Below are 12,396 nucleotides of genomic sequence, written 5' to 3' on the forward strand. Positions count from 1 at the left end.
AATGGAACAATGGCTGGCAGATGTGGCTGTTTATAGTTTTTCTCAAGGGTCTGCATAACTATCCTCATAGTAAAAGGAGAGAAAGGAGATAGAGAGGAGGAGGAAAATACTTGAAGTTGTGTGCTACTGATAAAGAAGTGGACACAGGCAGAGAAAAGAGTGGTTCAAAGCTCATTTTGATCCATGAAGCTTTATTGTAGGGGAAGATTTGTGGATCTTCAATTGACTCCAGGTACAGCCTATAGTGAATGGAGTGCAAATCTAAGAAATATTGCTGGACTTGTACCTATATTTAGCTTGACGCTAAAGACTTTCTCTCATTTGCAAAAATGCTTTTACATTTACATTTAGGGAGTTACATTTAGTGAGCACAAACATCCAATACTGGAGTGGTCGCTCCCATTTTACCTTGTAAATATTTCTCATCTACTTTGGACCTGCAAAAATGTTCTCACTGCAGTGCCTTTCAATTGTTAACCACCTCTAACTGAAGCTGGATGAAATAAAATACTTAAGCCAGTTTAATTACAAATAAAATCCTTCCTGAATTCTCCTGAAGATATACTATTTAAATTCAGATTCCACTTTAAGGAAAAATTTAAATGAACAGACAAACTGTAATCAAGACAGAGGTTGTACTATGCCGACTTCCACTACCAGTTTAGGAATATAGGAATCTGACTTACCAGAGTCAGATCGCTGGTGCATCTAACTCAGTATTGTTTAAAGTCACCAGACTTTTAAATGTTATAAGGAAGTGATCCAAGGCCCTTTCCATAATCTGATTACTTAAATGCTGAGTCTAAAATTACAAAATACGTTTAAAACAAAAAGACTAATTTATGAAACACAGAGGCATAGCATTCAAGCTCACCACTCAACACAGGTTTCCATACCACAGTTAAGTAATTAGAATAGTAAGTGCTACATTCAACCATGCACCTATTGAAATAGCTTTTAAATTTGTGCCCTTTATATTCCGAAGGGAACTGAATGAAAGAAGACCTAATGTAATATAATTACGCTATTGCTTAAACTATGCAGCTTTAAGTATTCTGAATTTTAAAATAAAATATTGAAGTTTTACAAAGTTACATTTTTTAAGTTTTACAAAGCCCATAATTTCTTCAAAGAACAAGATTTTCAAATAAACGGAGAAAAGACCATTTTGATAATTATTTCAATCACTATCACCATGTAAATCCAGCAAAGTATTCTATACTGCCACTGTGCCTCTGCTTGTTCAGTTGTGCCAGCAGAACCATCAATAGTAAAAGAGCAACTAGCAGCTCCTGAAAAACCATGAATATGATGTGAAACACTCGGTCCAATTGAACAGGTCAGTGGAGCTGCCTTTTGTGAGCTGGTTCCGGTCGTGCTAATGGTCAGGTCCACTAGTGTGGAAGCAGTGTGAGATATTACCCTCAGTTATTACATTTCCAAAATAGCTTTCCTTCACTGCTCTGCACCTTTATTCAACAGATTAAAAGTGTCTTTCTTTTTACCTGGAATGATGTACAACATGCCTGGCACAATGAAAGAATACTGAAATTACTGACCTATTCCACCGCTTCACTACTTTTGTTCTTAATTACTTGTGCACCTTCCTCATTTCAGCTGGGCTTCTAAAAAGATATCATACACTAAAAAGGGGGTTACAAATACAAAATATTGTTTTTAGCAGTGTCTCAACTGCACACAGCCATGAAGAGACGTAAGTCTGAGGAGCACTTTTCTGGTTGGCCATACCTCCAAAACCTCCAATGTATTTGGCATTGTGACAGTGTAGGCAGCTCCCAGAGGTTTTTGTTAATGACAGACACTTTAAATTAGTGGGATACAGCTGGACTAGGTCCCCTGACCTATTTGTAGATTATGTGAATACCTCTGACAATGTCAAATTAGACATAAAGCATCCACTTGAAATCAGACAGCAACTGCTTACTGAATGTTTGCTGAATCTTACACATGTAAGAATCAGTCCCTACACCCAGCTCAATGTGTGCCAAGATCAGCTTACCTTTCAGCTCTTCACTATTCCTATACCATATACAGGAAGTAGCATTTGACTAGGATACTGCATGGCTGTTTCAACAAAGGGAATCTCCTTTACCCTGAATACTGAATCCATGTGACATGGATTCAGATGACGTTCAGGGCCTAACCTTCTGAAACAGGAAATAATGCAGGACATCAGTCCCACTTTTCTTAAAATATACAAGATGTGGAGGAAGCCTGTCCTTCCTATACTTTAAAACATCCCAAATCACACTGGCAGGTAAGTATTCTTTACTGATTCGAAGCAACCCGCCTGCCAGGCCTATTTTTGATCTAAACTGCCACTGTATGGCTTCTTGCAACTTCAAGCATTTTAAATGAAAGCATACTTCAAAGTGAAGACAGTAGTAGACCAGATATGGCACAGGGACTTTACATTGCCTAACCTTGATCTGGATTTTCATTATCCTGTCCCAATAGAATAAAAACCAGCAAGCTGGCCTTAGTGAAGGTAAGCAAGGTGCAGTGCTGCAAAGCACAGGCAGGGAATCTGTGGCCATCCAGATGCTGGACTCTCATTCCTATCAACCCCAAGCAATGTGGCCAATTGATCAGGATCGTGGGAGTTTTAACTCAACAACATCTGGACAGCCATTATTTTTGCTGTAAATAATGTTTTTAGACGTCCAAGTCTAACATTTTAAGAACCTAATTGTTTTGTGCTATGCCCACATATTAATATATATTTAAACAAGGAAATTTAGAAACAGAAACAGAGCGAGTCCAAAGAAGCCTCTTGGGCCATCTAGTCTGACCTCTGGCTCCAGCTGGCTCCACTCATGACATGCCTACCATTTAGGGCACACAGAGTTTACTGCATTACAAAACAAAACAGTATTTTCTAAATCCACACAGCCATGTTTTTTATTGCTTAAAGAAAAATCTAACTTTTACACAGGCATCAATTGTACATGCTGAAAGCCCTTTGAAAAAATATGATCTTGTTTCAACAAACATAAAATATGATTGTAGCTGAAGTGGGTAATTCCAGCTTTATTGCTTAGTTTATTAAGATTTGTTAAATTATCTATTCTTTCCCAGGGACTTGACATCAGTCCCAGCCAGCATAGCCAGTGGTAAGGGACCATGAGAACTACAGCAGAGAAAACCTGTAGAGCATCTTCCCCCAACCTGCTGTAGGGAATGCCACCAATATTTCTGGTGGTATCTTTTTTTTTAGATGCCTGGGGTTCTTAAGTCCTGACCAGAAAGGGCCTCTGTGGCTAAAGTTTAGCAGCAAAGCCTCCTCCAGCACAGCAGTGAACAAAGAAAGTCACACTTGCTGAATTTCTGCATGACCAGGAGCTACTAAAGGTATAAATGGTCAGAACAGAATACCAGTTTCCCAGCCAGAGACCAAAGGGTCACTGTCAGTTTTAGAATTTGTAAGAATATGTAACAGAAGAGACTTTAATATCCAGACAGCTTGTTGCTAGAAAGCATTTTCTGACTATCCTACCATTTTAATCAAGAAAAAAGAAAATGAAGCAATGATATGCATTAGAGAAAGGGGGAAAGGAAACAAAAGTAATGTGCACGTTTATAAATTTCTACTGCTAAAGCAGCCCAGTTCAGAAAATGTGTTTTCATTTCTCCTCAGGTTACAAAAGATTAGTCAGAAAAGACTATCAGTTTCATGTACTTCTCTTAATACCCAAGGGGTGGAGAGAAAAACCTTGAAAGATATCTGTAAGTCAGCCCCATTCAATAAGGAAGACCAAATACCTTTATGCTTGTCCCGCTTATGCTTTAGCTGTGCTGGATGGGGTCTTATTCTGGCTAGAGCCTGCTCTCGATGGTTCATAAAAATAGGACCAGGAAATACAAAGGGGCCTGAGGAGAAAATGTTTGGCACATGCATAGAAATGCTCACAAAATGGAAACAGTGCGTTCAACAAAAATATTAAATTAAAAGCATGAAAGTGATTCAATAGTCAATATTTCATACTTTTGGAACAAATAGTAAACAGTAATTAGAATCTGAGTACAAGTGAATTATCTTTCATAATTATACATGAACAACAGTTGCTGGTTTACAGAGAATGAACCCTGGAGTTCAATTTCTTCCCCAAATCTGTTTTCTTACTAAGAAAGCAGTACATATCTATCTATTTATCTTAAATGGACCAATTACTTTGAACATGAAGATGGACTTGGTAGTTCACATCTACTGGAATATCAAGATCACAATGAACCTGCCTGAGATGCATCCAAAATCACATGAAACAGAAAGACTCCCATCCTGTGTGTCTGATCACGAAGATTCTGAGAGCTACCAATTCAAAAATCAGGTCTACATGCATACGCTGCTGTGAAGCGAAGTAGGGGGCAGAATGAGGTTAGTCCATCCTCTCTGGGTGGGCCCTTGTCTGACTGCACAGGAGAACGTGACCCTACACTTTGTGCTTTAACCAAAAAACAGCAAACTGTTCCTAATTACATCTTGTTCTGCAAGTTCCGGTATGAAAAACTTAGACTATATCTAAATAATTTAATCACAATACCAAACATGGAAGCTGATTCATAAGGCCCTTCTGAATAGATAACTGAAGGTTCACTACAGGAAAAAGTGCGATCAAGCAATATTTGCCTGTTCTTGCAAGGAAGTCAAAACTGTTCCTCAAGCCAAAATGAAACAAATTACGTTTTTATACATACTTGAAAAAGTAACCAATCTGCCTACCAGATACAGCACTGGGTGACTACTTATTAGTAGGCAAAAACTTTACTGTGTATGAAGCAGGGGTTTTTTAGTCATGCAGATTAGCTCTTAAGGGAGAATTAGGCATGGCAAGAAACTGTTCCTTCAGTGCCCCAAAACATCAGTCATCTGCAAAAAATGAGTGTGTCTAAGATAGCAAATCATACCACATGCCTTAGATGAATGCTCCCCAATGAACAGTTTGGAAAGATTTCCAATAGCACCAAAAGGTGGCTTACTCCCAGTACAATCCACAATATGGATTATTTTTTCAATTTCCTGGCCAGGAAGTGAGCTGAGCTGAGATCAGGTCCATGAATACTTGGGAATGCTAGAAAATTCTTTGGGCAAGGTATGCAAATTATGTAATTCTTTGTGCAAAGTACACAAAAGCCCACAAATCATCTGTGTGGAAGGAGAACTCTGCCTGAACTCACTTCCTGCCGGACACCCACTTGAACTCTTAAAGTAAGGCAGACTTGGGGCAGAAGGAAAGCAAGCCAAAGTTCAGAAAGCTGAGCAGTAGAAATCCAATGGATTCCCAACCCCAAACCAGATTCCATGTCATGAGCGCAGCACTGCCCCTCTTGTCTCAAAGCTCCTAACACCAGACAGTCTCTTTGCAAAACTGATTTGCTGTTATGTCAGAGCTGCAAGACAAGCGAATGCTCTAGGCTCCTTAGTAAGCTGGAAGATAAGCCTCTGCACACACTGAGACTGGCCACTGAATCCAAACTAGGGACTTCTCCCCAAAAACCCTTTCCTTTCAACAACTCTGGAGCTCTACCCTCAAGGTGATCCCTGTTGACATAAGGCCAAGCAGCAGGATTGATACCCTCTATCTGGACATCTCATCTCTTCAACGTCTCATCCTGGGCTCCAGGATCAGGCAAAGCAATTTCTCTTGTTCTTCGCTGACCCTTTTTGCCACTTCCAAAATATTCCCATTCTTCTAGTCAGCCTGAGAACCTGGGGGCATCAATCTTGAAGGTGCTACAAAGGCTCATGTTTTGTCTCTCAAAGCTCCTATCTCCACTCTTTCAAGATCCTCTTCTGGAAAGGAATCCCAGTCCTGCTGCCCCTGGATACCTGCCAAGAGTATTGATCAGCCACACTTACTATATTTCTCACACATCCCCACCCATTACCCCCTCTCTTCTTCTGCCCGCCCTGCCTCTTCTACCTCACTCTCTTTGCAGCCATAACATGGCTGATTTCCAGCGTTCCCAGCTCCTCCCTTTATCCCTTTTTAGCCTTTGCATACTAACTTGTTACCTCTCTTCCTTAACAGAGTCTTTTCTTACTTTTTTTCTTTTCCCACCTTTTGCTATAAGGAAGATATGGACTTGTGAAGGAAAACATGGGGTGTATGGGTTCTGCGGTCTCAGAACATATCTCTGCAGCTCTTTTCAGAAATAAGTCATACTGAGTTCAAATGGCCATGCTTTCATATAAGCATGAGCAGCACTGAAGCCTTAGTAAGGAAAGGAGTAGAATTCAGGAAGTATACAGCAGAGAGAGTTGTGTGTTAAGATGGATCTTTGAGAAAAGCTGCATTGTTTCTTACCCTCCCAAATTTGCCTTCTGTGAAATGTTGTGCTATGTGCAATCAAATATTTTTGACTCAGCACAACATCTTTCTTGTACTGTTTTGTTGGCAAGTTATTTGCCCTTTATAACTGGTTGCAACATCTTGGCAGCTGTTTTGGGATTCCTATGACTCCATGGTAGACATTACAGTTTCTCAATTTTCAAATGTGCTTACAGGCCCAAAATGGTTTGGGACCTCTGCCTAAAAAAGAAAATTTGAACACAATTTCCTCTGAAATGCTATTATAGTTATTAGTTTTTAAGATGCCAAATGACTTGTGTTCTAAAATTAAATGCATCAAGTGATGCTGTTATGTAAACCTTACTGATTTTTACATTTCCTCAATAAAAACAGTATCAAAGAAGAGTGTGAACCGGTGTCCCCAAAAGAGGTACAACAGTTTTTCAAGGATATGCTTTCTCAACTCTTACTTTGTTTATATGGTAAAAACTGTAGCATAACCTTCCTTTGAACCATTTCAACTACTTTCAGGATTTAGAAAATAGATAGAAGGGGAATGCATGACATTACTGCTAATACAATACAAATCAGGCTTCCACTAGGAAGGTTATCCCATTGCAAAAAATAACCACGAACAACATTCTACACCAGAGGTAGGAAATCGTGGCTCTGTAATGTACAGTGGCCTGTTTTTAGCTTGTAAATGTTGAATTCTGGATATGTATCTCTTGATCCAAGGCTTTAGCTTTTTAGGGTTCAAATATTTCTCTCTGCCTGTTCTCAAACCTATGTAATAACATTTACACTAAAGTGGTTATCTATACAGATGATGGTGATGCTGATGATGAATGCTGTCATTTCTATACTGTCCATATCCAAAGCTCTCTGGGCAATGAGAGAGAAATTTTCAATTAAAGGGGATTACAGTGTACAAATATCCAGGGGTGGGGGAGAGAATTGAATAATGCTAACTTTAAAGGCTAGAACAAAGGCATAACTAAGGGGTGCTGAATGTAGTAGTGTGCTCTGTTTGAAAAAAGATAGAATTCAACCTTTGTATCTCAGTCCCCCATGAGCATTGCTCAAAGGGCCATATGACCTTCATGTCAACCATCTGACATGACTCATCCCTTCCTTAAATACAGGATGAATACAAGCAACTAGAAGAAAAGCAGCTGCATACTTTGAAATAAAAATAAAGCCTTAACACAGTGATGCAGCACAACTTGTAGCCCTCCAGCTGTTTTGGCCTACAATTCTCATCAGTCCTAGCCATCCCAGCCTATCATGAGAGATAATGGGAGCTATAAGCCAGAACATCTGGAGAGAGAACAAAAGTGGCCAATTCCTACCTTAACACTAAACAGGGAGGTCCTTTGTCTCCTTAGGTTTTTCCTCAGACATTCTAAGCACTTTTCTCCATACCAGTGTAAGTTACCTCAAAATTCAGTTAGACTCTTCTGATCATATCTGTTTATTATCACTATATCATTCTTTGATTTCCAGTACCATTTTTGATACTACCTGTCTGGGTCTTCCTCTCAACATCTATGGACCAAAGTTATGATACATCTTCTAACTATCATCATCTGCACTACACATCAGAACTTGGATTTTGTTTCAGGATTGAGGTCAACAGTAAAAGATCATTTTTTTAAAAAGACCAGAATTCTAGATCCAGATTATGAAAAAGACCAGTTCAAAGAAACTTCCCTGCTTCTGTGGCTGATTTATCTCTCAGGTTCCCTGGCACTCTCAGTGTGGAAAGTGCTGACCTTTAGGTGGCTAATGGTACCTGCCACTTTGTTGTTTTCTACAATGACAGTGGAATTTCAAGATGTGTGAAAATGGGCAGGTTCACATGTTACCTACAGCCCCTCATAAATATGCCATGACTGACTGGTTATTCTTGGAAGAAGTCATTACATGCCCAAAAGCTTGCTTTCCCCCTTCTGTCTTCTAGCAGGATCCATCACATACCCCAGGGAACTTTGCCACTAAATCCATCATGTCTTCCTTTGTCTGCTCCCTTTTTGTGCCTGTCTTTTTTTAAAAAAAATCAGTGCCTCAAAAATGAACAACTGAGGTGTTGTTGCTGCTGATGATGTCTTTCACAAGTGTGAAAGTGAGCTCTTACGGCTTTTCAACAGGTATGGTCTTTCCTGGTCAATGTTTCAGCGAACACGGGAAGTAGCAAGGGCGAAAAGCTAACATAAAAGCAACTGACAAGGTGAAATTGTGCTTAGGCTAAATTGCACAGAGTAACAAAGAATGAAGGAAAAGAGGACCTGGGAACACAATTCAGAAGTGCTGAAAATGCATGTGTGTGGGGTGGGGAGGAGCCGAGCCAGAGGAATGTCAACCTAAAGTAAGGGGGGGGAGACAGTTTCTTCCCTTTGGCAATGTATTCCTCTCAAGTTTAAGTGTTGAAGTGACACTTCTCAGTGCCCCCACCACACCTTTTACACACTCCCACAAATCTCCAACTATACCAGAAAGTGGGGATATTAACCCAATACACTTTTTGTGGTTCCTTTCTGGAGCAGTTACTGCATTTCTCTGACAGATTCCCAACAAAGACCTGAGAGGGTGGCTGCATAGGCCAGAGTAAACCCAGAGTAAGGCCCAGAGCTCCCATTTGCTGTGTTCCTTTCTACCACACCACCAACCTCTAAATGTTTCCCTAATGTAAAAAAAAATCCTATTGGGAATATCAGCACACTTGTTGGGGGACTGGGAATTAAATGGAAAAACAATATATGCAAATATGATTGCTGAAAAAGAAATGGAAGGGAAGTGTGTACAAATTTCAGGGAAATGTAAAGGAAATATAAAGAAAATTGTCACACCTCCAATTTTCAAATAGTAAATCTGAGATCTTTTGTGTTCAACGTTAGTGCCTTTAACATATAAAATGCACATTTGTAAGTAAAGAAAGGCACAAGAAGAAAAAGAAGTCTAAAGTAGAGATGGATTGACTCTATAAAGGAAGCCATAGCTTTGAATTTAAACAGCTAAGCAGGGATGCCATGGATAGGACACTTTGGAGAGCTTTTGTTCATAAGCTGGAGAAGACTTAATAACATGTAACAAGACGTAAAGAAATGACAATGCTGCTAGAAGGCAAAGAAACTATCTTTTATGTAGGCACTGGTCTCTTGCATCAAGAGGTGAGAGTAAAACCCACCATGCTTGTCTTTAAAGATTTCCATTTTCCAGACTCATGAAATCACTATAGTTTAACTAATGTGCCTTTTGTATAAAAACATAAAAGAAAAGTCCAATTCATTTCAGAGTTCAGTGTAACCCCCAGAGCTGTAACAAGTTAATCGACTCTTGAATAAGCAAGACTATACTAGAAACGACTTATCATTTGAAAGAATGAAAAAAGCAACGTCCAGATCATTCAGCAACTCTGCAAGTTTGATTTAGCCATTCTTACAAATATGTGTACAGAAAAAAGTGAAGCCTCAAGCTCTCTTCCACACAGTAGCCCAACAAAGCAGCAAAAAATGACACACAGACCTTCCTAAGTATATTTTTCAGAATGCACATGCTTTGTATAAGAATTTGCCCAAATAACATTTATTTACCTAACATTTATATAAGGCAAACAAGAAACAAAAAACCACTTATCCTCCTAACCTCTCCCTTCTTCCAGTCTGTGCCGTCTATTCACACGTTGCCGCTTTTCTTCTTGCCGCAACTGGAGATGTTCTTCAATGTTAACTCCAGGCACAGGGACAGCTGGATCAAATAGACAAAGAATAGTCAACTTTCAAAGGGGGTTGCAGTGGGGCAGGAATATCAATAGGAGCTGCACAGAAAACTCTTTGCCTTCATGTAAAAACCCCTGGATCCAAAGCAGTTCATTTAATATATGAAAAACATTAACTTAACAGTTGCTTTAACTTTTGTGAGGAAAAGAAGTGTTATTTATTTTTCATATAGCCCTGGAACTACAAAGACTTATTTAAACACTTTTGCCTAGATACACCAAATCAATCCCTGAAATCTTCCAAGGAGGACTTATATTTTAAATATTTTTAATATAGTATGTGTCTATAGGTAAATCACCTGGAGATCCTGGAGCGCCAAGCAGTACCGATGAAGCTTAAATAAAGTAACAGTCTCTTAAGACCTTGTACTGAAACCCATCTCAAATTGCTTTCTGTATCAGAGCCATTTATTTAACCACAAGGGAGAAGGCTTTTTCAGCAGCAGTGAACAGGCTCTGAATTGCCTTCATTAAAGAGGATCACCCATTGCCTACATTCCAATCCTTCCAGGGCCAGACTACCCTAAATATTGCCCTTTATAATTATTAATATTATATTATACTTTATATTGTTTGTTGAGACTGCCCCAGAATCTGGATGAAGGATGGCATAAACATGTTTTAAATAGCTAAGTATGCAAATCTGCTTTTTAAGTTTTAATCACTTTCCTGTAAGTCAGCAAATATGCATAACCAGTCATTGTGAGTATGTGAATACCTATGTAACCTCTATTAATCTGTTAGTATTGAAATTACTTCACCATACGGAACAATCCAATTGACTGAGGCCTCAATGTTTGTTAGTCTCCGAGCTTAAGAAGCTTGTAAGAATCCAACACAGAGCAGAAGGCGTGGCAGAAGTAATCTCCACATCCCTGCACATTCAACTATACATTTCAGTTAGATGGACATGTTTGGCTGTCGAGCAGAGATGCTTTGGAGGGATAAGGAAGGCAGCTGGAGTACTATCAGTATAAATCATATCCTGGTGGACTCATTTTCTTTTCCTCCCCACCCAACAGTATGCCTCTTTTACCCTGCTGCAAATTACATCCATTGAAATGAATGGGAAGGTGAAACTATCAACTATCTAAACTAAGATTCTTTATCTCCCCAACAGCTTCTCAAAACAGTGAAGAAAAAGAGAGTTTTGTACAGTGTGGGGTTCAATGTACCCAAATTCTTTGCTTTATGTATATCTGAAACATGATACCAAAGCAATCTGTTTTTCAGATTCAGTCATTTTTAAACTAATCATCTCTTCATTCCAGCCAGGACTTTAAAGTAGTCCATTAGGCCCCAAAAGTAGATTGATACAGTCAGCTAATGGCATAGGAGCATTAAATATGGTTAATAAGGATAAATGATTTTAATATCAGCATGGTAAAGAAGGTACCACACAGGCAATTCTTGTAACCTGCCTTATTCTCTTCAATTCATCCCATGAAAACCAAGAACCATCCTTAAAAGAAGTTAAAGGATGGCAAATGGAAGGAGAGCCTTCTCAGTGGCTTTCCCCCGCCTTTAGAATGGGCTTCCTAGAGAGGTCCTCCAGGCACCGTCGCTGCTTTTAATTCAGTGCCAGTCAAAGAATGTACTTGTTCACAGACATTTTGAAACCTGATTTTCATAACTGCTTGTTTTAGGATCTCATGCACTACTAGCAATTATTTATTTTTTTAATTGTTACTAGGAATTGTAACGTTTTGCCTTGTATTGTATTGTTGTTATATACCACTTAGAGAGCTTGTCGGGTTATTCAGTGGCCTATAAATTTATGAATGAAGGAATGAATAATGAATGAATGTTCAATCTTGAGGAAAGGGGTTTTTAAACAAGAATCTTTTATACCATTTACAAAATCCCCTGTAGCTTCCAGATTCAACTTACCTAGCAAAAGGTCCAGTGGTATCATATCTTTTACAGCATCAAGGATTCCTCTTTGTCTCGCTTCCTGACCATCCAGTTCTCTAGCGCAGGCTTTGCAACAACCACATACGGCACAGCCAGACTCGCCAGAGCCGCAGCCACAGATTCTAAGGAAATCAAAATGCAAAGAGAGAAAGCAACTCACGCAGTTCTCATGCATGTATCTATTCTAAGAACAGAACCATAGGGAACTTGACTGAACACTTAACAACTATTTTTTATTAGGCAACAAGTACACTTTTCTTTTGCACCACTAGATGGAATCAGCAATATCACTTGCAAATATTCTTTTGCAGTGTTTTTTTGTAAAAAAAAAAAAAAGGTGCCGGAACTCACGTCCTGGAGTCACACTTTTACACTAAAAAAGATTTTCAATTC

General features: G+C 39.1%; 1 protein-coding gene across 11 annotated transcripts in view; it reads right to left on the reverse strand.

The window, feature by feature from the left end:
• MYCBP2 (MYC binding protein 2) overlaps positions 1 to 12,396 on the reverse strand; it is a 153,913-nt gene that overhangs the window by 100,253 nt on the left and 41,264 nt on the right. For 10 of the 11 annotated variants that reach the window (XM_044437784.1, XM_044437785.1, XM_044437790.1 and 7 more), the window contains exons 16-18: positions 11,980 to 12,125; positions 9,957 to 10,058; positions 3,784 to 3,891 (exon numbers count right to left, since the gene is read on the reverse strand). In XM_044437784.1, coding sequence (XP_044293719.1) covers positions 3,784 to 3,891; positions 9,957 to 10,058; positions 11,980 to 12,125 — 356 coding nt within the window. The remainder of the gene's footprint in view (positions 1 to 3,783; positions 3,892 to 9,956; positions 10,059 to 11,979; positions 12,126 to 12,396) is intronic. The other variant, XM_044437789.1, reaches the window with a different exon arrangement.

Source organism: Varanus komodoensis, unplaced genomic scaffold (assembly GCF_004798865.1).
Source record: "Varanus komodoensis strain SLA01 unplaced genomic scaffold, ASM479886v1 scaffold31, whole genome shotgun sequence".
In the NCBI taxonomy this organism is placed as follows: Eukaryota; Metazoa; Chordata; class Lepidosauria; order Squamata; family Varanidae; genus Varanus; species Varanus komodoensis.